Here is an 18,873-nt window from a genome sequence, read left to right on the forward strand (position 1 = left end):
GTACTGAAAAAGGGCTTCTACAGATCCCTTTATTAGCATTCGGTAACAATCAGGTATTACCACACTGGCTCCTCAGATTGCTGTGATGATAAGGTCTCTGATGGAACTGTTTCCATTGTCTAAGGAGAACTGAAGACACTCCCCTCAGTGTCCCCTCTTCTGATCTTAGGAGGGACCATCAAGGAGAGGTTCATCCACAAGGCTGTGTTAACAGGAACTTCTCTCCCTCAGAATAATCCAATGTGACTGGCGATGATGACACATAGTTCCACCTTTCCCTTCCTCATTTGAGCTTCTGGCAAAGAAGAAAGCATGCAGAATTTCCCTGACATTAGGAAAGATAAAAGACTAAAGAGAATCTTATGCATTTGTTCTCTTTCCTTTGCCACGATATAATCAAAACTTGGCAATAAGACAGCGTAGGTCTTGCAATATACACCATCTTCCCCTAACAAAAGGTGATCCGTACCTTATGGTTAACGGTAAAGGAAATGCCGTCACATGGCAAATAAATGAGAACCTCTCACCCTTTTGTTCTGCTGAAGCGTAATTAATCTAAATGTCCCTAGGAATGAGAGGTACCACTTTGGGGGATACTAATTATGTTCCAGGCACTGGGCTAAAGGCATTACATATGTTAGGTTATACAGTCTTCACAAGTAATCCTTTGAGAAAGGTATAGTAATTATTATTCCTAATTACACATGAGGGAATTCTAGCCTAGAAATATAAGTAATTTGCCTAAGGTAAGTTTACCATCTGGTAAAAGGTAGAGCCAGGCACAAGCTCAGATCTCCTGATTCTCAGCCACTACAGGATCCTGCCTCGCGGTACAGATCCCAGCCGAGGTGTGAAGCATGAAACTGGTCCATTGAGAATGGGACATTATCTCATAGCAATAAATTGCAGAGGGAATTGCCAGGACTTGGGAGGATGAGTCAGACATGAACACACTGATGTGGTATTTCTTTCTATATAAATGGCCTCTCAGTTAGTTTGGAGGTAGCCTGTCTTAACAGTTATACTCATTGAATAGGGGCTCTATACATAAATTGTGGTACTTTCATTTGGTAGAAAAGTATGTAGCTACTAAAGATTGAGACATATATGGATACGTAAGGATGTCCAAGAAATATTGTCAAGTATAGAATGGCCTGCAGAGTGTGCTACTTTTTGATAAAGAAAAAAAAGAGAAAATACATACACATGAACTGGTTAAGTGTATGTAAGGATGTCATTGGAAAGGTACACACGGGGTTGGAAATTGTAGACACCCCTGTTAGAAGTGAACTGTACGGGTAGGGGAGGAGATGGGAGGGAAACAGTTATCACCGGAGGTGCTGTCTTACCTTTTGAATGTTATGCCATGTCATAGATTGTCACCTGCTCAAACACACAGGTACACCGTATGTATGATGATAAAGATGAAGCTTTCAGTGGCAACACTGATGTTTCAGATAAACTTGCAAAATTGAGTTTTGGAAATCTTAGTAAAATGAGGCATCTGGTGAAACAAACCAATGAGGTAGCTTCATGTATTGGTCCTGAAGGGGGATATGCAGGGCATTGAAGGAATATATTGATCAGCACATGTATGTAGATGTTTGTATTTGTTCATGATTGAATTTATATGGTTTTTCTCTGAGAGTGATTTTTTAAAAATGTAAGATCGGAGTGCCTGGGTGGTTCGGTTGGTTAAGCATCTGACTCTTGGTTTCGGCTCAGGTCATGACCTCACAGTTCATGAGTTCGAGCCCTGCATCAGGCTCCACGCTGATAGCACGGAGGCTGCCTGGGATTCTTTCTCTCCCTCTCTTTCTGCCCCTCCTCCACTCTCTCTGTCTCTCAAAAATAAATAAACTTAATTAAAAAAAATTTTTTAATGTTTATTTATTTTTGAGAGACAGAGAGAGACAGGGCATGAACGGAGGAGGGTCAGAGAAAGGGAGACACAGAATCTGAAACAGGCTCCAGGCTCTGAGCTGTCAGCACAGAGCCCGACGCGGGGCTCAAACTCACGGACCGCGAGATCATGACCTGAGCCGAAGTCAGACGCTTAACCGACTGAGCCAACCAGGCGCCCCTTAATTTTTTTTTTTTTAAATATGAGATCACTAGGCAGTTTTTGAGTGGATAGATTAACAAGTGGAATAGAAGGGATTCTATTGGATATTGGAGATAGGAAGTGCATGCAAAGTTCAAAATGTTGTTATAAAGTATTCTCCTTACTTCTCCTCCCCCAACTCACATACAAAACTTAGAACATCAGAAGCTTGATAACAGTACATGAGAATGTTGGAATAGATACCATATATCTTGATTCCACATGATAACCTCTCTCCTCTTTCACTTACGGTTAACATTTTGCATTTTTAAACATTATGTAGTGCTTACTTTTTGCAATTTCTGTCCTTTCCGAAAACATACGTAAGTCCCAGAAGAATTGATTTTTCCCTCATATACATATCAAGCACTTGAGTGAATTTTTGTGAAAACACAAGACTGATTTTAAGAAGAAAAAAAGAGGAAGAATTCATTTCTTACTCTAAAAACTGTCTTTCTTCACAAGATTGAACAATCTCCTGGAATGTTTCTACTGGCCGTTCTTACACTATTTGCGTGATAACAAAGATTGAAGTCTGAAAGGCAAAGCGATGTTTGAAATAAGCCAACAAGACTGGATTTTAGAAATATGAGAAAGAAGGATCAGGCATTTTCTGAGGCACACCAGATTCAGAATTATGCACAACAACTTTTTATCATATAAAAAGAAAGGTTTAAACATGTCCCAAACCCGTAATTTTTCCTACTCTCCAAAGTAACCTTTTTATTTCTTAGTTCTTGTCATCTTTTGAAAAGATTTAGACATTGCTAGTCATATCAGCCTTTTTAAAAATTAAGACCGGGGGCGCCTGGGTGGCGCAGTCAGTTAAGCGTCCGACTTCAGCCAGGTCACGATCTCGCGGTCTGTGAGTTCGAGCCCCGTGTCAGGCTCTGGGCTGATGGCTCGGAGCCTGGAGCCTGTTTCCGATTCTGTGTCTCCCTCTCTCTCTGCCCCTCCCCCGTTCATGCTCTGTCTCTCTCTGTCCCAAAAATAAATAAAAAAAAAAAAGTTGAAAAAAAAAATAAAAATTAAGACCATCTTCTGACACTTTTTGTATATTTACAAAATCTGTGTGTGAGTTTTGCGAGACTTACGCATTTTGTGAAACCCCTTATGCACGAAGCCATTTTATATGGTGCCACAACAGAACATTTTCCATGGAAATTTTATTAAGTAATATACAAGGAGATGGGAGAGTATTAACATATTTAATACTTTCTTGATGTTTTTTGAAAACCCTTTAAGACTTAGTGTCATAAGCGTCTTTTTTTCAGTTAAAATTAGGCTTTTCTAAAATCCAATTATTTTAAGAGATTAGACCGTCGATATCTAACTTATTTGTGACAGAACCAGAAGCAGATTCCGGTTTTTATCTTACATTGTGCTGTTTCTATGCAAAACACGTTTCTTAGAAATAAATTCTGAAAATTAAAGTAGAGGCATTAAAACCAGTCACACTATACCAGCTCTCTCTATTGGCATTTCTCAAAGTGTAGGCCACAGATGGACTGTGGCCCACCAACTGTTACTTGTCCATGATGCGATATGAAGAAAACTTGACAGTATTTAGAAACTTCCATAGCATTTTGACATTGCTACGCTATCCAAGCACATGGTCTAGTAATTCATTTTTATAGTTTTTTACAAAACTATACAGAAAGTTTTTACAAAACTTTCTGGCAGAAAGTGGAAATTTAAAAATCTCATCCTTCCCCACAGAGAGTTTGAGAAACACTGCTCTGGAGAATGTTTCTGAGTTCCAAGTGGAGAACGAGCTAGATAAGACACAACTCTGACATGGAAGGAGGAAGGGAAGGGCTTAACCTCACTCAGGAGCAGACACAGCGGAGCCTGCAAAAGTCCCATATTTTAATGTCCCATGTACAGGGAAGAGTAACTTTCCCTTTGGTAGAAAAGAACTGCTATCATTGGTTATGAACTCTCAGCCCTTTTTCAGCCACAGGTGGCATAAACTAAACTCAGAACAGATTAAGAAAGAGGGAGAGAGAGAATTCATTGATTCCATGACCAGGGGATGGTGTAAAGCTTGTCACAGGGATTCTAGGGACTTGGGGTCATTGCTTTTATTTATTCATTCATTCCATCCCACTCCACGTCCTGCCCTTCTCTCCAGTCATTTCTCTCTCAGGATTGTCACGGTCCATTCTACCACAGATAAGATTCTGCCTTGTGGTGAGGCGGGTGAGTGGCTTTGGGTAGGGTAAGGCTCTATCATATTACCTCAGTCCCTCCAGAGCTGTCCCATACATAAAATCCCAAAGGAGTACTCCAAACAGCCCCACTTGTACAGTGTGCTCGACTGGGGGCCATCATCACAGCCAAGGGGAAAGGAGAATATTTTCATGTACATGCATGCGACCAAATGGGTTGGGTTGAGTAAGGCAGATATGGGGTATTCTGATCAACAGCCCCACCAGAAACATCTAGTTGAGGGCAGGTTTCCCACAGGTAGGGGATGATGGTAGAGAAGAATGGAAGAGATGAGCAGAATAAGCAAGTTATGTCTACTGAGTTATGAAGGCTTATCTTTTCAATGTCAAAACTAATTGGTATGAGAAATGGCAGGAGGTGGAAGAAATAAGAGTGAAGAAAGTTAGACAAATAAAAGGGAAGAACTCTCTGGCAGATACTGGAAGCCGTGATGGGGGCAGCAGGGGAGGGGGCTTGGCACTGAGCAACGGAGAGGTGGCAGTGAGACAAAACAGAAAAAGGAATTGGAGCGGGGGCGAGTCGCATATCCATATCTGAGGATATGAGCCATGGGACAGCTTTTTAGTTCTGGGAGATATGGATGTCGGTCAGCCAATTAGAGCTCAAAATCCTCCAACAGTTAAGAGGATAATGTTAAAGCCACAGCAACTGCTTACACTTATTTTATGCTTCAGCAGTTATAAATCACAGTATGATGAAAACAGTGCCTGGTAAATTTTTATTATTTTTCCCTGAACCTCCTCTCCAATATTTCCTTACCGATACAATTAACTGTAAAGTCAGAGTGGGTTTTTTTTTTTCCTACATATGAAAAACTTTGCAAAAGAATCTGCGTAAAACATAGATCCGTTATATTCTCTCCTGTGCAACTTTTATACCTGACATAACGTTCAAGATGCAATTTTTAACATTATTTGTGCACAGAAAATCTGTTCAACATCAGGGCCGTGGAGAAAACTGACTTAACATCCTGTTTGAATCCTCGAAAGGGAGGTTTGAAGGCAATCTATTCACAAATGCCTGCCGTAATTAGAGAAGACTCTCTTCACGTGCTGTGAACAACTTAGTACAGGTGAGGCAGGGCCAGCTGGCAGCTGACAGAGGACGCTTGTGGCTCATGACGTGAGGGTTGTAGAAAGTCTCGGTCCAAAGTAGACCGAGAAAGAGGCACCTGGGTGGCTGGGTCAGTTAAGTGTCTGACTTTGGCTTAGGGCATCATCTCACAGCTCATGGGTTCGAGCCCCGCGTCAGGCTTTCTGCTGTCCGTGCAGAGCCTGCTTCTGATCCTCTGTCCGCACCCCCCTCCTTCCCCCTTCCCCCCTCCCCCCGCCTCTCTGCCTCTCTCCCACTCATGCTCATTCTTTCTCTCTCGCTCTCAAAAATAAACATTAAAAAAAATAAATAAAAGTAGACCAAGACAAGAGGCTGCACTCAGCTTCAGTTAGTGCTACTTAAACTACGGTCCTGGAACCAATAGCCACAGCGGCATCCCTGCCGCTCAAGAGAAGCTCAAGAGAAATGCAAACTCACGGGCCACTCCTCATAATAGACAATCTCTGGGCGTGGGGCTCAGCAGTCTGTTTAACAAGCCCTCTACGTGATTCTTACCTACACTCAGGGCTGAGAGGCGCTCGTGTCAAAGCCGGCAGCCTGGCCAACCGGAAAAGCCCAAAAGGTGATTGAGCGCAGAAGCCAGAATGAGGTTTGAGTTTGAAGATGGGACTGGAGATAAAAGTAAGCATTAGTGTCAGCAACGGATACACCGAAGCTACGCGGATAGGAAGCCCTGAGGGAAAAGATGCAACGGCACCTTAACGTGACCCAGGAGAATTTTTACTCAAGTCGGTCTTCTCTACTAGGCAACGTGTATGGCTTGTAAGAGAGCAGGGTCAAATGTGCTATATTTATTTGGAACTGACCTTGTGTATGAGCGGGTTCTGTCTGCTACCAAATGGAAGTTGAACTTACGAAGAGCCAGAAGAAGTAAGTAAATAGAGGATATCCCGTTGGTATAATTATCCACCTTATGCTAGTAATGTGGAGTATATCATTGTAATAAATTTAAGCTACCACTTACAGTGCAGCAGATATTCTTTGCAGATTGTTTCACTTCTAAGAAATAATTCAATTTGAGAAATAGTGTTAAAGGTAAAGGCTGTTTACTAAAGTCACCTTGGCAGAGTCTTAAAGAAGAGATTCTTGAACCACATCTTGAATTTTTGAAGCATAATATCTCAGTGTTATGCCTGAAAATCTACATAAAAAAATTTTCTCCAGGTGGTTCAGATGCTCAGCTAGATTTAGAAACCTCTTAACTAGAAAACAGATATGGATATGAACCAATTAGGTGTCTCTTTTTTTTTTTTTTTAATTTTAGGCTTGGACAAAGAAATATGCTTCCCCCTCCTTAAGGCTACACCTGGGCCTCAGATTCCTCTTCCCTGTATCTACTTGGCCCCTCTCCACCTGTTACCACCCTTTCCTCTCTGCCTGTGGGGGCTGGGAATAGAACATTCTCTCTTCCTTTGAACTCCTCTCACTGCCTGCATTTCCTAGGCTCCCAATTTCAGGGAAGGACTGAAACGGTTGTTCAAAAGTTGCCCAAGACATTAAATGTGAACCGTACCGGTTCTTCTTCATTCATTGTTGTGTCTTGTCTTCAGTCTAGAGAACTCTTGCACCTCTCTTCTTGACTTCTGAGACCTCAGTATCAGCTGGTTCTTCACCCATCCTCTTTAGGCTCCTTTTCAGTATTTGGAACCTGGTATTTGTCTTTGTCTTATTTCACATACCATAATGCTTTCCGGGTCCATCTATGTCTTTCCAAGTGTTAGGATTCCCTTTTTCATGGCTGGACAATACTCATATGTATGTCTTACAACTTCTTTATTTGCTCGTCTGTCAATAGGCGCTTAGGTTGTTTCCATATCTTGGATATTGTAAACAATGCTGCAATGTGAAGATCTTCTTGACTAGTGTTTTTATTTTCTTCATATAAATACCCCGAAGTGGGATTACAAGATCATATGGTAGTTCTATCGCTAGTTTTCTTAGGACCCTCCATACTGTTTTCCATAGTGCTGTACCCGTTTGCATTCCCACCAATTGCGCATCAAGATTACCTCTTTTCCATTCTCTCACCAACACGTGTTATTTATTATCTTTTGGATGATAGCCATTCTGACAGTTGTAAGGTGTTATCTCAGTATGGTTTTGATTTGCATTTTCCTGATAATTAGTAATGTTGAGCACCTCGTCATGCACCTGTTGGCCATTTGTATGTCTTGAAGAATGTCTGTTCAAGCCCTCTGGAAATTTTTCAGTGAGATTTATTTGGGTTTTGGCTAGTGAGTTATTGGAGTTCTGTATATGTTTTGGATATTAACCCCGGATCAGATATACAATTAGCAAATATTTTCTCCCATTCCATAGATTGTCTTTTCATTTTGTTACTAGTTTCCTTTGCTGTGAAAAAGATTTTAGTTGTTAAGTCCCGCTTGTTTGTTTTTTCTTTTGTTGCCTTTACGTTGGGTGCCATGTCCAAAAAAGTCGTTGCCAACACAGTGTCAAGTTGTTCACGCTCCTGTGTTTTCTTCAAGGAGTTTTGTCGTTTAAGGTCTTATATTTAAGTATTTAACTTCCATTTTAAATTTAAGCCTAATCAATTTGAGCTCAGGTTTGTGTATGGTGTAAGATGGGGGTCCAGTTTCATTCTTTGTATGTGACTGTCCACATTTCCCAGCACCATTTATTAAAGACGCTGTCTTTTCCCTATTGTGTATTCTTGGCACCTTTGACATAAATTGACTGTCAGTTGTCAATTGTAATTGATGGGTTTATTTCTGGGCTCTCTAGTCTGTTGAGTAGATACATGTTTTTATGCCGATAACATAGTGTCTTGATTATCATAGGTTTATAATATATAAAGTTTGAAATCAGGGAACATGATGCCTCCAGCCTCGTTCTTCCTTCACAAGATTGCTGTCTGGGGTCTTTGGTGATTGCCTACACATTTTAGGATTATTTTTCCTACTTCTGAAAAATGACATTGGACTTTTGATAGGGATTGCACTGAATTTATAGATTGCTTTGGATAGTATTAATATTCTTCCAATCCATGAGCACAGAATATCTTCCTCTTATTTGTGTCTTCGGTGTCTTTCATCAATGTCTTATAGATTTCAGTGCAGCAATCTTTCACATCCTTGGTTCGATATGTTGCCAGGTTTTTAATTGTTTTCATGCATGGTAAATGGAATTATTCTGTACTGGCGTCTTAAATTAAGGTCATCTCTAAGATTCAGTTCAAAAAGTACTAATCCTTAATCCATGCCTTGTGTCAGTTCCTGTTTTTAATATTTGTTATACAGTAAGTGGGATAAAGTACCTGCCCTTGTGTGACTTCAGAGTCGGGTGGAGGAAGCGCAAATTGGAGAACTCACTATCCTCACCTTTGGTAGGTGTGAGGACGGGATGTTTTAGATTGAAGAGTCTGAATGAAAATTCGTCCATGGTTCCTACTACAAACACTGTGCAGTTTGACTATTCCTATGGTTTTGAGTACCCACATGTGATGACTCCAAATATCTATTATTGAGTCCAGAATGGTAAAGAATGGTTAAGAGCATTCTTGAGTCAAACGTACCTGGGTTTGAATCCTGGCCCTGCCACCCGATAGATGTGTCACTTCAGACAAGTTGCTTACCTTCACCTAAGACCTCGTCCCCTAGTTGTACAATGGGGATGGTGAAATCAGAGATGTAGGAAGTTAGACACACCAGATAAAGCTCTCAACACTGTTGCACCTGGCATATGTCAAGTACTCCCTGTATGCTGTTGCCATTTAACTTTGAGTTCTTGTTGTTTTTTTTTAATTTGTTATTTTTATTTTTCCCCATAGTTGACTCCTCAGGGTAGCGTAAGCTTTCATTTGGAATTCCTAAACTTCCATTCATCTAATGCAACGTAGTAACAACTTTTAGTAAGAACTTTTGAACCAGCTCTTCAGTTCACCAAATGCTCCAGGGTTACTAAAATGACGCAGAAGGGAAAAGACGGTACTGTTTTGTGTGTGTGACTTTTGAACCTCCCACAGTGTGTAGCAGAACACGTAGTAGCTTCCCAGGTACGTAACCAAGTACCACGGACTGGGTAGCCTCAAATACCAAATTTTTTCTGGAAGCTAGAAGTCTCATCAAGGGCTATGCTTTTTCTGAAGGCTCCAGGGCGGGTATTCTTCCTTGCTTCTTCCAGCTGCTAGCTGATAGTTGCTGGCGAGCGTTGGTATTCTTGACTTATGGCAGCATCATGCCAGGCTCTGCCTTCCTGTCTCTGAATCCAAGCTTCCCTTCCCTTCTACAGATCGCATCACTGGATTAAGGCCAACCCTCACTCAGTATGACCTCATCTTAACTTGATTACATCTGCAAGGATCCTATTTCCAAACAAGACCATAGGCGTAGGTATGGGGTTTAAAACTTGAACGGGTCTTCTTGGGGGACACAGGTCAACCCAGTACAATGCACGCAGCAAATGTTTACTATATCTTGGGGGAGTAAATGATTAACTTTCGACTGGAAAAGCAATGATTTTCCAATCTCATTTTGTCTCTCGCATGAGACGTTGTGTTTATGTGTGAAAATAGTCGGTCCTTAATTGGCCCCAGTATGAGCAGGGTTCAGACTCTTGCGTGTGGTACCTCCTACAAATTCCTCCTATAGAGGACACCCAAATGCAAAGTCTGTTATGATCACTATAGACTCTAAGCCTGCACTTAGAGCCAGCTGCTTGCCAAATGCTGCCTGCCTACAACACTCCGTAGCCCTCATCTCCATATCCTTGGGACCATTTCACCTGTAATCACAGGGTCTGACTCACTTTTGGCTCTAGGAACAATTGTGGCCTTCAGCAGAAGGGATTTACAGAGCTCTTACGAGTGTTTACTCAGTTGTCCTGGAATGCCACGTCATGTCAACCATGTTGATAGCCTGGCCTCATTTATTGTCTTGCTTCTGACAACTGAGCATTTGTCTTGATTATAAGAACGAATCTTAAAAAAGATGGTAATTATGTGAAATGATGAATGCGTTCGTCAGCCTGATTGTGGTAATCATTTTACACTGGGAAAAAATTTTAATGTTTAAAAACAATCTCCATTTCTGGCCTGGTTCTGGTTTCCTTGGCTCATTGCATGGCCCCTATTTGATAACCCTGGTGGTATTGCTGTTCTTTTATAAGCAAGGACCTGCATTCATGCTGGACCCTAATATTCAGTTCTTGGGTCAGGGGTCTGGTGACTAAAGTAACTTGCCCCCCCCCCCAACCCACCTATGAGGATATCTGAATAGAATCTGCTCCTAAAATCCCTTTGGCCCCCGTTCTGTCTCTCTTGTCCTCCAGATGGATGTCTCTCAGCTGAGAGCGCTCACCTCAGTTCAGTTTGTGTCTGTAGCACCTGATCTCCCCCAGGAGGCACATCCCATTCTAGGCTCCAGTCTCTCTCACAATCTGCCCTGTCCCTCTGGTGGGGCGGGGATTCTTGTGTGATCAAGTACATATACACATCATGGAATTACAATCTATCCCAACATTTGCAAGGTCAGGTCCTTTATCATTCGGATCTTCCAGTACTGCTTCTGTTGATTTTCCTTAATGCTGTTTTGCTTGGTGAGTCAGAACTAGCTGAACACAGTTGCTCTGATGCTAACAGAAAGATATTCTGCTCGGATTATTCTTAGTGAACTGGAAGATCGTGATATTCTTCTGTAAAATGAACACTGTGATGGCTGAGCATATTTGTGACGTAGCCAGCCTGCTAGTCTGCCGATAAACCCAAGTGGGTATCACTACAGTGCTCCCATCAGGGAGGAGCTAAGTGCATTGCTCATTGAGTCACATTCTCCTTGCCTCAAATACTGTCTAGAAGTAAACCTCTTTGGAGGCCAGTGTTAACTCCTTCAGGTTATTAGGAAGCTTAGCAGTGTTTAGCAAACTGTTTTGCCCAATGAAGAAGAAACCTGTTTACACTGGTGATATTCAGGCGGCTGAGGGATGCACTGGAAGGTCAGTAAAAGGTGAGCTGGAACTTAGACTTTAAAGATTCCTGCTAAGATCCACAGTGTATTAATTTTGAGGAAGAAGCTAAAAATCTTGAATATAATCAGAAGCAAAGAAGGAGTTCAGAATGGTGGTTTTTCAGTAAAAGAGTCACTTATTTATACAGCAAAGGCAGCCAACTCTGTTAGAAAATACTTCAGAGATGACTAAGAATGTTAACATGAAGCCAAGACTATTTTGAGGTGGATCCTAGAATTGAGAGCTGGCATGTAAAAGGTTCTATTAGAAAGATTCTGAATTCTCAAGTAGAAATCAGTCTGGACTTCCCAAATATTTTCTCTTTTCTTGACAGTAAACATACTCCTCAGGAAAGCAGTTTAGTTCATCTGAACTTAGAGTGCCCAACACAGAAGATCAAATCAAAACAACTTCAGCTGTCCCCAAGACTTGTAAATGAATGGTGTGCAGTGTATCTTGTCCTTGCTGTTCTTGGAGTTTCTGAGGGGTGCTTTTGCAAAATTGAGTGGCAAATCCAAACGGACAGGTATATTGTAATTTATACTAAATGGATTCACAAGTCAAGTCATGTGAACAGAATGATATGAACCTTGCCTTTTATGCTTAACATCTTTTCCTGCTTCAGTTTGCTTTTAATCATGAAGTACAATTTTCCAGTATAAATGAAACCTTGTAATGATAAGAAAAACAAAGGTTTCAAAAGCTATAAAGAAGGAAAAAGCGAACCCACCCAAAGTCCTAGCATCCAGAAGCAATGCGATCTGCTGTTGATATGGTTCCTCACTTCTTCCCAAGTCACATTTTTTGGTTCTGTATATACCATTTATATCTGGCTTCACATTTTTACGTAACTTCTAAACTTAAGCATTTTTCAAGCTATTGACAACTCTGTGGATACATTTTAATGATTATATAATGATATGCAGTTTACTTATTCAGCTAATGAACATTTAGTTTCAATTTTCCCCCCACAGTTGTCAGTCAGGCTGCAATGAATATGTTTGTTCTTTACCCCTCTTTGGCATCTAGCTGAGAATGCATTCTGATAGTAACACCCCCTCTGATTCTGTTTCAGTGAGAATGTTTACAATGTAACTAGCATTTATTCTTTCCATTTAGCTTTCTTTAAAAAAAAAATGGCATAGCTAAAAGAGTATAGGTTTTCTTGCTACAAACATGAAAAGAAACCGAACAATATCCCATGCTATCGGATATCCTCTGGGCTCATCTACGGCTTAATATTCCTTTACAATCCCACGTGACTACAGGCTGGAGGTATCCTGTAAGAAATCAATCCTATAGAATTCACACAGGTAAGTCTACTATAAAAAAAGAACCGGCGGCACCTGGGTGGCTCAGTCCGTTGAGCATCCAACTCTTAATTTTGGCTCGGGTCATGATCTCATGGTTCAGTTCGTGAGTTCGAGCCTGCGTGGGGCCATATGCTGACGTTGTGGAGCCTGCTTAAGCTTCTCCCTCTCTCTCTGCCCCTCCCTGGCTCGCACTCTGTCTCTCTCAAAATAAATAAAATTGAAAAAGAAAAAAGAACTGTGCTTTATTACCTACTACAAACAACATAGCACAGAAAGAGCTAAAGAATGTTTGAGGAGAGGAGCACTATAGTACTTTAGGAACATAGCCTTTTATTAAGGAACAAGTGCAGCTAATGTCATGCAAATTACTCTGAACTACTATGTTTTAGGATATAGTCCACATAATTTAATTTTCATAATGGATTGGGCTGTTTATTCCTTTGAAATGAAAAAGAAATCTCATTATGAACCTGTGAACCATTCTGAAGAAAATACAAAAACAAAAGTGACCTTTAATGTCCTTTTTAAGTCTGAAGTTCTGTGAAAACAGTAAGGTTAGGAAATGACCTGTGTTTTAATGAACAAACTGTTTGAAATGATACTAAAAATTTCTAAGTGATCTAATTCTGAATCCAACAGGATTCCAAGTTTTGATGGTTTTCCCTCAAAATTCTTCACATCTGTCTATTCTTTTTGCCCCCTCCTCCAAGCTCCCATATCAGGTACTGCTTTTTGCCTCGAAATCCATATAAAGACTTACAAATCCTATGTGTGCACCACTGTATGAATATTAATACACTATAAAGTTACACAAAAAGAAATGAAAAGGCATAAAGTTAAATACAAATACAAATATTTGAGAACTGCTGGATTTGATAATGGCATTGAACGGATATTAATTTCACTTGTATGTAAGTTTCTTCCTTGTTTATAGAAAATATACACTGATGTACTTAGAGGTAAAGGGATATCATATCTGCAACATACAATCAAATGGTTTGAAAAGACATATACAGAGAAAATAAAGAAGGTGGTAAGACAAATGAAATAAAATATTGACAACTGGGGGAGGGGTTAGGTGAAGGGCACTTGTTTTGTAGATTTTGAAATTATTTCAAAATAAAAAGTTTTAAAAGTGTGTGTGTATGTGTGTGTGTATAAAGTTGAAGTATACCTTCTTGCCTCCAGTGGATGGCCTTGCACACCCCTTGGGTTCTACCTTCCAATCTGGGATCAGCTGGCCCAGAGTCTAGTAACAATGTCCACATTGGTCTCTTGGCCTCTTTTCGCCCTCTTTTTATCGAACCTCAACCCGTCTGTCAGTGACCTTCCTAAAGTATAAGTCTGATGATGTCACTCACCTTCTTTAAAATCCTCTATGATTCCAAATTGGCAAGAGAACCAAGAAGCCTACTAGGTTATCACAGGAGACTTTTCATTGTTTGGTCCCATTCTTCATTAATGGCCTATGTTGCAGCCACAGGAACTACTCCTCGCATTTGTAGTTGTTATTGCAAATAGTGTTTCTTCTCACTGGAATGGTCTTCCTTTGTCTGCCTTTTCTACTCCTCTTTAAACTCAAAATTTTATCCTCTGGAGTCACTGCTGACCTTGCAGTCAGCCACTTCCCCCATAGCAGCAATTTAATTGCATTTTAGTTATTTACTCTATGAGTTTAAGTCTATCCAGTTGCTAGAGACTAGTGACTGGTCATACTCTTCTCAGGATCTGTTGCCACCTGGTTGATTATGACAGAACAATGCGTGGCGTGTAGCGGTGAAAGCCCGTGGGATAAATGAATGAACAGAAACCTACCCCAAAACTTCCGCAGAAGACTTTACATGTTCTGCCTGGTGGCACATACAGCTTTACAAAGAGATCTGCTTAAGGAAGGAGATGCCCTTTATCCAAGATCACATACTCAATGTCTGAGGATAGAATCCTGAATTTAAACTCACACTACGATTAGCGACGGGACTGGTAAAATGACTCAGTGCCCAGCAACCCTGACTGCTGTGTAGACGATAACTGGATTATGATGGTTATTTACATTGAAATTTGACCTGTGGCGGTTGTATGAAGTACAAGGTTTTCAGTCAATTGGTGCTTGCAGCTGACTCTTAGTAAGTCTTTCTAATCTTTAAGAGGTTTACTTTTATTTCAATTTCATTTAAACTCGCTAAAATTAATGGGGTGCCTGCGTGACTCAGTTGGTTAAGCATCCAACCGTTGATTTCGGCTCAGGTCATGATCTCACAGGTTCGTGAGTTTGAGCCCCACATCAGGCTCTGCGCTGACAGTGCAGAGCCTGCTTGGGATTCTCTCTCTCTCTCTCTCTCTCTCTCTCTCTGCCCCTCCCTCTCTCTCTTTCTCAAAATAAATAAACTTCAAAAAAATTTTAAATGAACTTTCTAAAATTAAAATTTTATTAATGTCTCATCTAGTAGTTAATATGAGTTTTCTCCTTTAAGTTACAATGTAGTGTTGTATTTATTTATTGCCTGATTTTGGACCATTCTTGCATTCCTTTACCAAGCCTTCCTCGGTCAAGACACTATTCTGATAGGAATGTATTATATCTACTAACATTTCATCTGCTGTTCCGTAGTTACATTCGTAAAAGGCATCTGTTGTTTACATGTAAATATTAAGCCGTGTAACTCTTCATTATGTTTTAGAAATCATTCCAAGAAGACATTGAGTCAAACTTCCCTCAAAGATTGAATTTAGATAATGGAAGTTCTAGTAGTTCTACCAAGTCCGAAATCATGATAGCTAACATTTATTAAGTGCTTATTTTGTGCCACTCTTTTAACTGCTTTGTATTTATTAACCCATTCACTTCCTATTGCATTCATATGAAACAGAAGTTATTATCCCCACCTTGTGGTTGAGGAACCGAGACCCAGGGATGCAAAGTACTCAGGGTCCCAGGGTGGTAAATGGTCGAGTCAGGATTTGACTCAGGCATTCTGGCTCCAGAGCCTCTAATTCTTCAGCCAGTATGCAGTATTCCCCAGCATGATACTGGGGAAAACACAAACGCCAACAATTATTTGTTCACAGACAGAATCTGATATAATCATTGTTAACATAATTGAGTAAACAACGTAGAATTTACATGAAAAATACCATAACTACATATCCTCTATTATTATTGTAACCTAAATTGGGGAATAACTGTACTGAACTATTTAAAAACTTAAATATTACCAAAGTAACTATTTTTTTTTTCTTTTCAGCAATCTCGACACAGAAGAACTATGTGGTAAGTTGTGTTGGGGGAGGGGGAGGCAGTCAAACTCACTACTTGCTTTAGAATGAAAAAGAACGCCATCTTATATAAATTTCTATATACCCTAAAATTAATGTCCTAAATTAGGAATTTGGGAATATAAAAGATAATTGAGATCTCAAAGGATTTATCTTAACTGAGTTTTACTCAAGCATGTTTTTCATTGCAGAAAGAGTTGGGACTCAATTTGTGCATGGAGGAGAGTTATTTTGTTTGCATTTGGTACAATTAGTTTCATAGTGGAAAACTCTCCACTAGTTTGAATATATTTTTAAATTGGTGTTTAATACAACTTCATTATTCTTTTCAAATAGATTGCAAGACTGACCCCCCTTGACATGTAAAAACAACTCTGTCCCATACCTGCCTAAACAGTTTTGGAGTTTTAAATGTCACTTGCAAAACAAGTTTCAATGGACAGAGGAATTTCTACAGATTCTTGATTTAATAGCCTCTTCTATTATTTTCTTCATCTTTGTGGTTGGAAACAAAAGTCAAAGGCTAGGACTGTGGGAAGGCAAATATTTCTGAGATTTATCTTTTGTTTTGAGTAAATTGTGGAGCACTGTGAGACTATTCAGTGTGAAACAGCCATTTTTCTCTGAACACTGGAAGGTTTTAAGCTTTATGTTTTAAGATAAATATATAACACCTTGTCCAAGTTTGAGTTTATTGTCTAGGCTTCTTAGAAATAATTTTATAGATGATATTCTTTGAAACTCTTAATTGAAGTCATAAGCACTTCCTGAATATCTTATAATCCTTATAAATTTGAAGTTTACCAAATCATCACATAGTCCATTTTACAATATTCAAGAGTGGTTATCTTCCATTTCATCAAAAATGGTAGAGCGACACCAAGTGAGGATATGCCAAGACAATATATCAGAATACAAGCTTTCAAGAAAAGAACTCAGGACAACACAAATATGATAATCACCAACCATGAGCTTTCAAATTTTCCAATGGCCATAAAAAACTCTATTTCTGGGGCGCCTGGGTGGCTCAGTCGGTTAAGCGTCCGACTTCAGCTCAGGTCACGATCTCGTGGTCCGTGAGTTCGAGCCCCGCGTCGGGCTCTGGGCTGATGGCTCAGAGCCTGGAGCCTGCTTCCGATTCTGTGTCTCCCTCTCTCTCTGCCCCTCCCCCGTTCATGCTCTGTCTCTCTCTGTCTCAAAAATAAAGAAAACTTAAAAAAAAAAACAAAACTCTATTTCCTGTTCCTGTATTGTGTCTATCTTGTATTCTGTGAGAAGAATCCAGCTGAAAAGCAAGCTGTTTATGCAGAAGCAAGGTATCTCGGTACTAAAGCAGTTCATGTTTTGTTAGTTATGAAACACTAACAGAGAAAAACGGAGGAAATCCTGACATGCTTTTACACATAATCAAACCATGATCTGTCCACACATGGGTATTAAACTGTGCCAAGGAGGCAAAAGGGCCCGTGGGGACCCTGGCCACCAGGCTTTCTAAAGAACAGCAATCACGATCAAGGTCAAGTTGTGATCCATTCTCATCCATGGGCAGATGGTCCCTGCCAGTGAAGTGGAGAGATGGAGTAGGGAAATGGAGAAGATTATGTCAATAATTTTGTGAGGTTGGGAGACCCATTTCTAGATAGGTTAGGCCAAAATAAGGATTTCCTCAAATCATCCACTTAATTCTTTTTGTTGTCTATTTAACTTTGCTTAGGTAGGCATGGCTCATGAGAAAGCAAACTGTTAAAAGGGCTTTTAAGATGAAGACATTTAGTGGCTCTTATTTGCTATGTTGCTTATGTATTGTCATCAAAGAGTATTACATTATCCTCTCGGTGTAATTGTGTATCTTCACTTAATCCGCTACAAAAAAAAGTTTAATTTGTCTTCTATAATAATAGAACTCGATTAGAAACCTACTCTGTACTTAGAAAAAGCTTTGGCTATGAATTTCCCCATAGTTAAGGAACTAGTATATGGGGTTTTAATGCAACCAAATTGCTCTGTATTTTTAAACCCAGTGATTGCAGTCCCAATTGTGTGTTATAATCCTCCCCCTCTCTGCTCAAGAATATGCATTTTAGGGGGCGCCTGGGTGGCGCAGTCGGTTAAGCGTCCGACTTCAGCCAGGTCACGATCTCGCGGTCCGTGAGTTCGAGCCCCGCGTCAGGCTCTGGGCTGATGGCTCGGAGCCTGGAGCCTGTTTCCGATTCTGTGTCTCCCTCTCTCTCTGCCCCTCCCCCGTTCATGCTCTGTCTCTCTCTGTCCCAAAAATAAATTAAAAAAAAACGTTGAAAAAAAAAAATTAAAAAAAAAAAAAAAAAAAAAATATGCATTTTAATTTCCAGAGTATAGTTTTGTGTCTTGTTATTTTGTAAATATAAAGTAAATATTTAAGTTGGATTCTAATCAAAACCAAATGCTTCAGTGCACGCAAGTAAAATCTGTCGACTCACATCCCGAGCAAATTTGCCCTGGTGCATGGGAGGGATGACATTTGATTGGCATGAAAAATAGATTTCCTGTGCTCTTTCAGGGAAGCCAGTTAAAAGGTCCAGGTATCTAACAACTTTCATTCTGTTGCTTTTACTTAGTTAACTAAATTATAGACCTAGAAATCAAAATATGTTAAAGTATTGCTTTATTTTAGTTATGAAAATAATACCTAACTGGTTTTTAAATTTTAGCAATACAGACTTACATTGGCATGTAAGACAAAATGTCAGCCTCCCCCCTTCCCTCTCTCCCTCCCTCCCACTCTCTCTCTCTCTCTGTGTCTCTCTGTCTCTTTCTCTGTCTCTGTCTCTCCTTTTGCCTGATAGTGACCTCCACTGCTAACTGCTTGGAGCATATCCTTCCAGATACTCTTATGCCTGC

General features: G+C 40.2%; 1 protein-coding gene across 1 annotated transcript in view; it reads left to right on the forward strand.

Annotated features, from left to right (window-relative positions):
* Positions 1–18,873, forward strand: part of NECAB1 (N-terminal EF-hand calcium binding protein 1) — a 193,812-nt gene that overhangs the window by 65,382 nt on the left and 109,557 nt on the right. The window contains exon 4 of the mRNA XM_078441947.2: positions 15,966–15,991. Within this exon, the coding sequence (XP_078298073.1) occupies positions 15,966–15,991 (26 nt within the window). The remainder of the gene's footprint in view (positions 1–15,965; positions 15,992–18,873) is intronic.

Source organism: Panthera onca, chromosome F2 (genome assembly GCF_046562875.1).
Source record: "Panthera onca isolate mPanOnc1 chromosome F2, mPanOnc1 haplotype 2, whole genome shotgun sequence".
NCBI lineage: Eukaryota > Metazoa > Chordata > Mammalia > Carnivora > Felidae > Panthera > Panthera onca.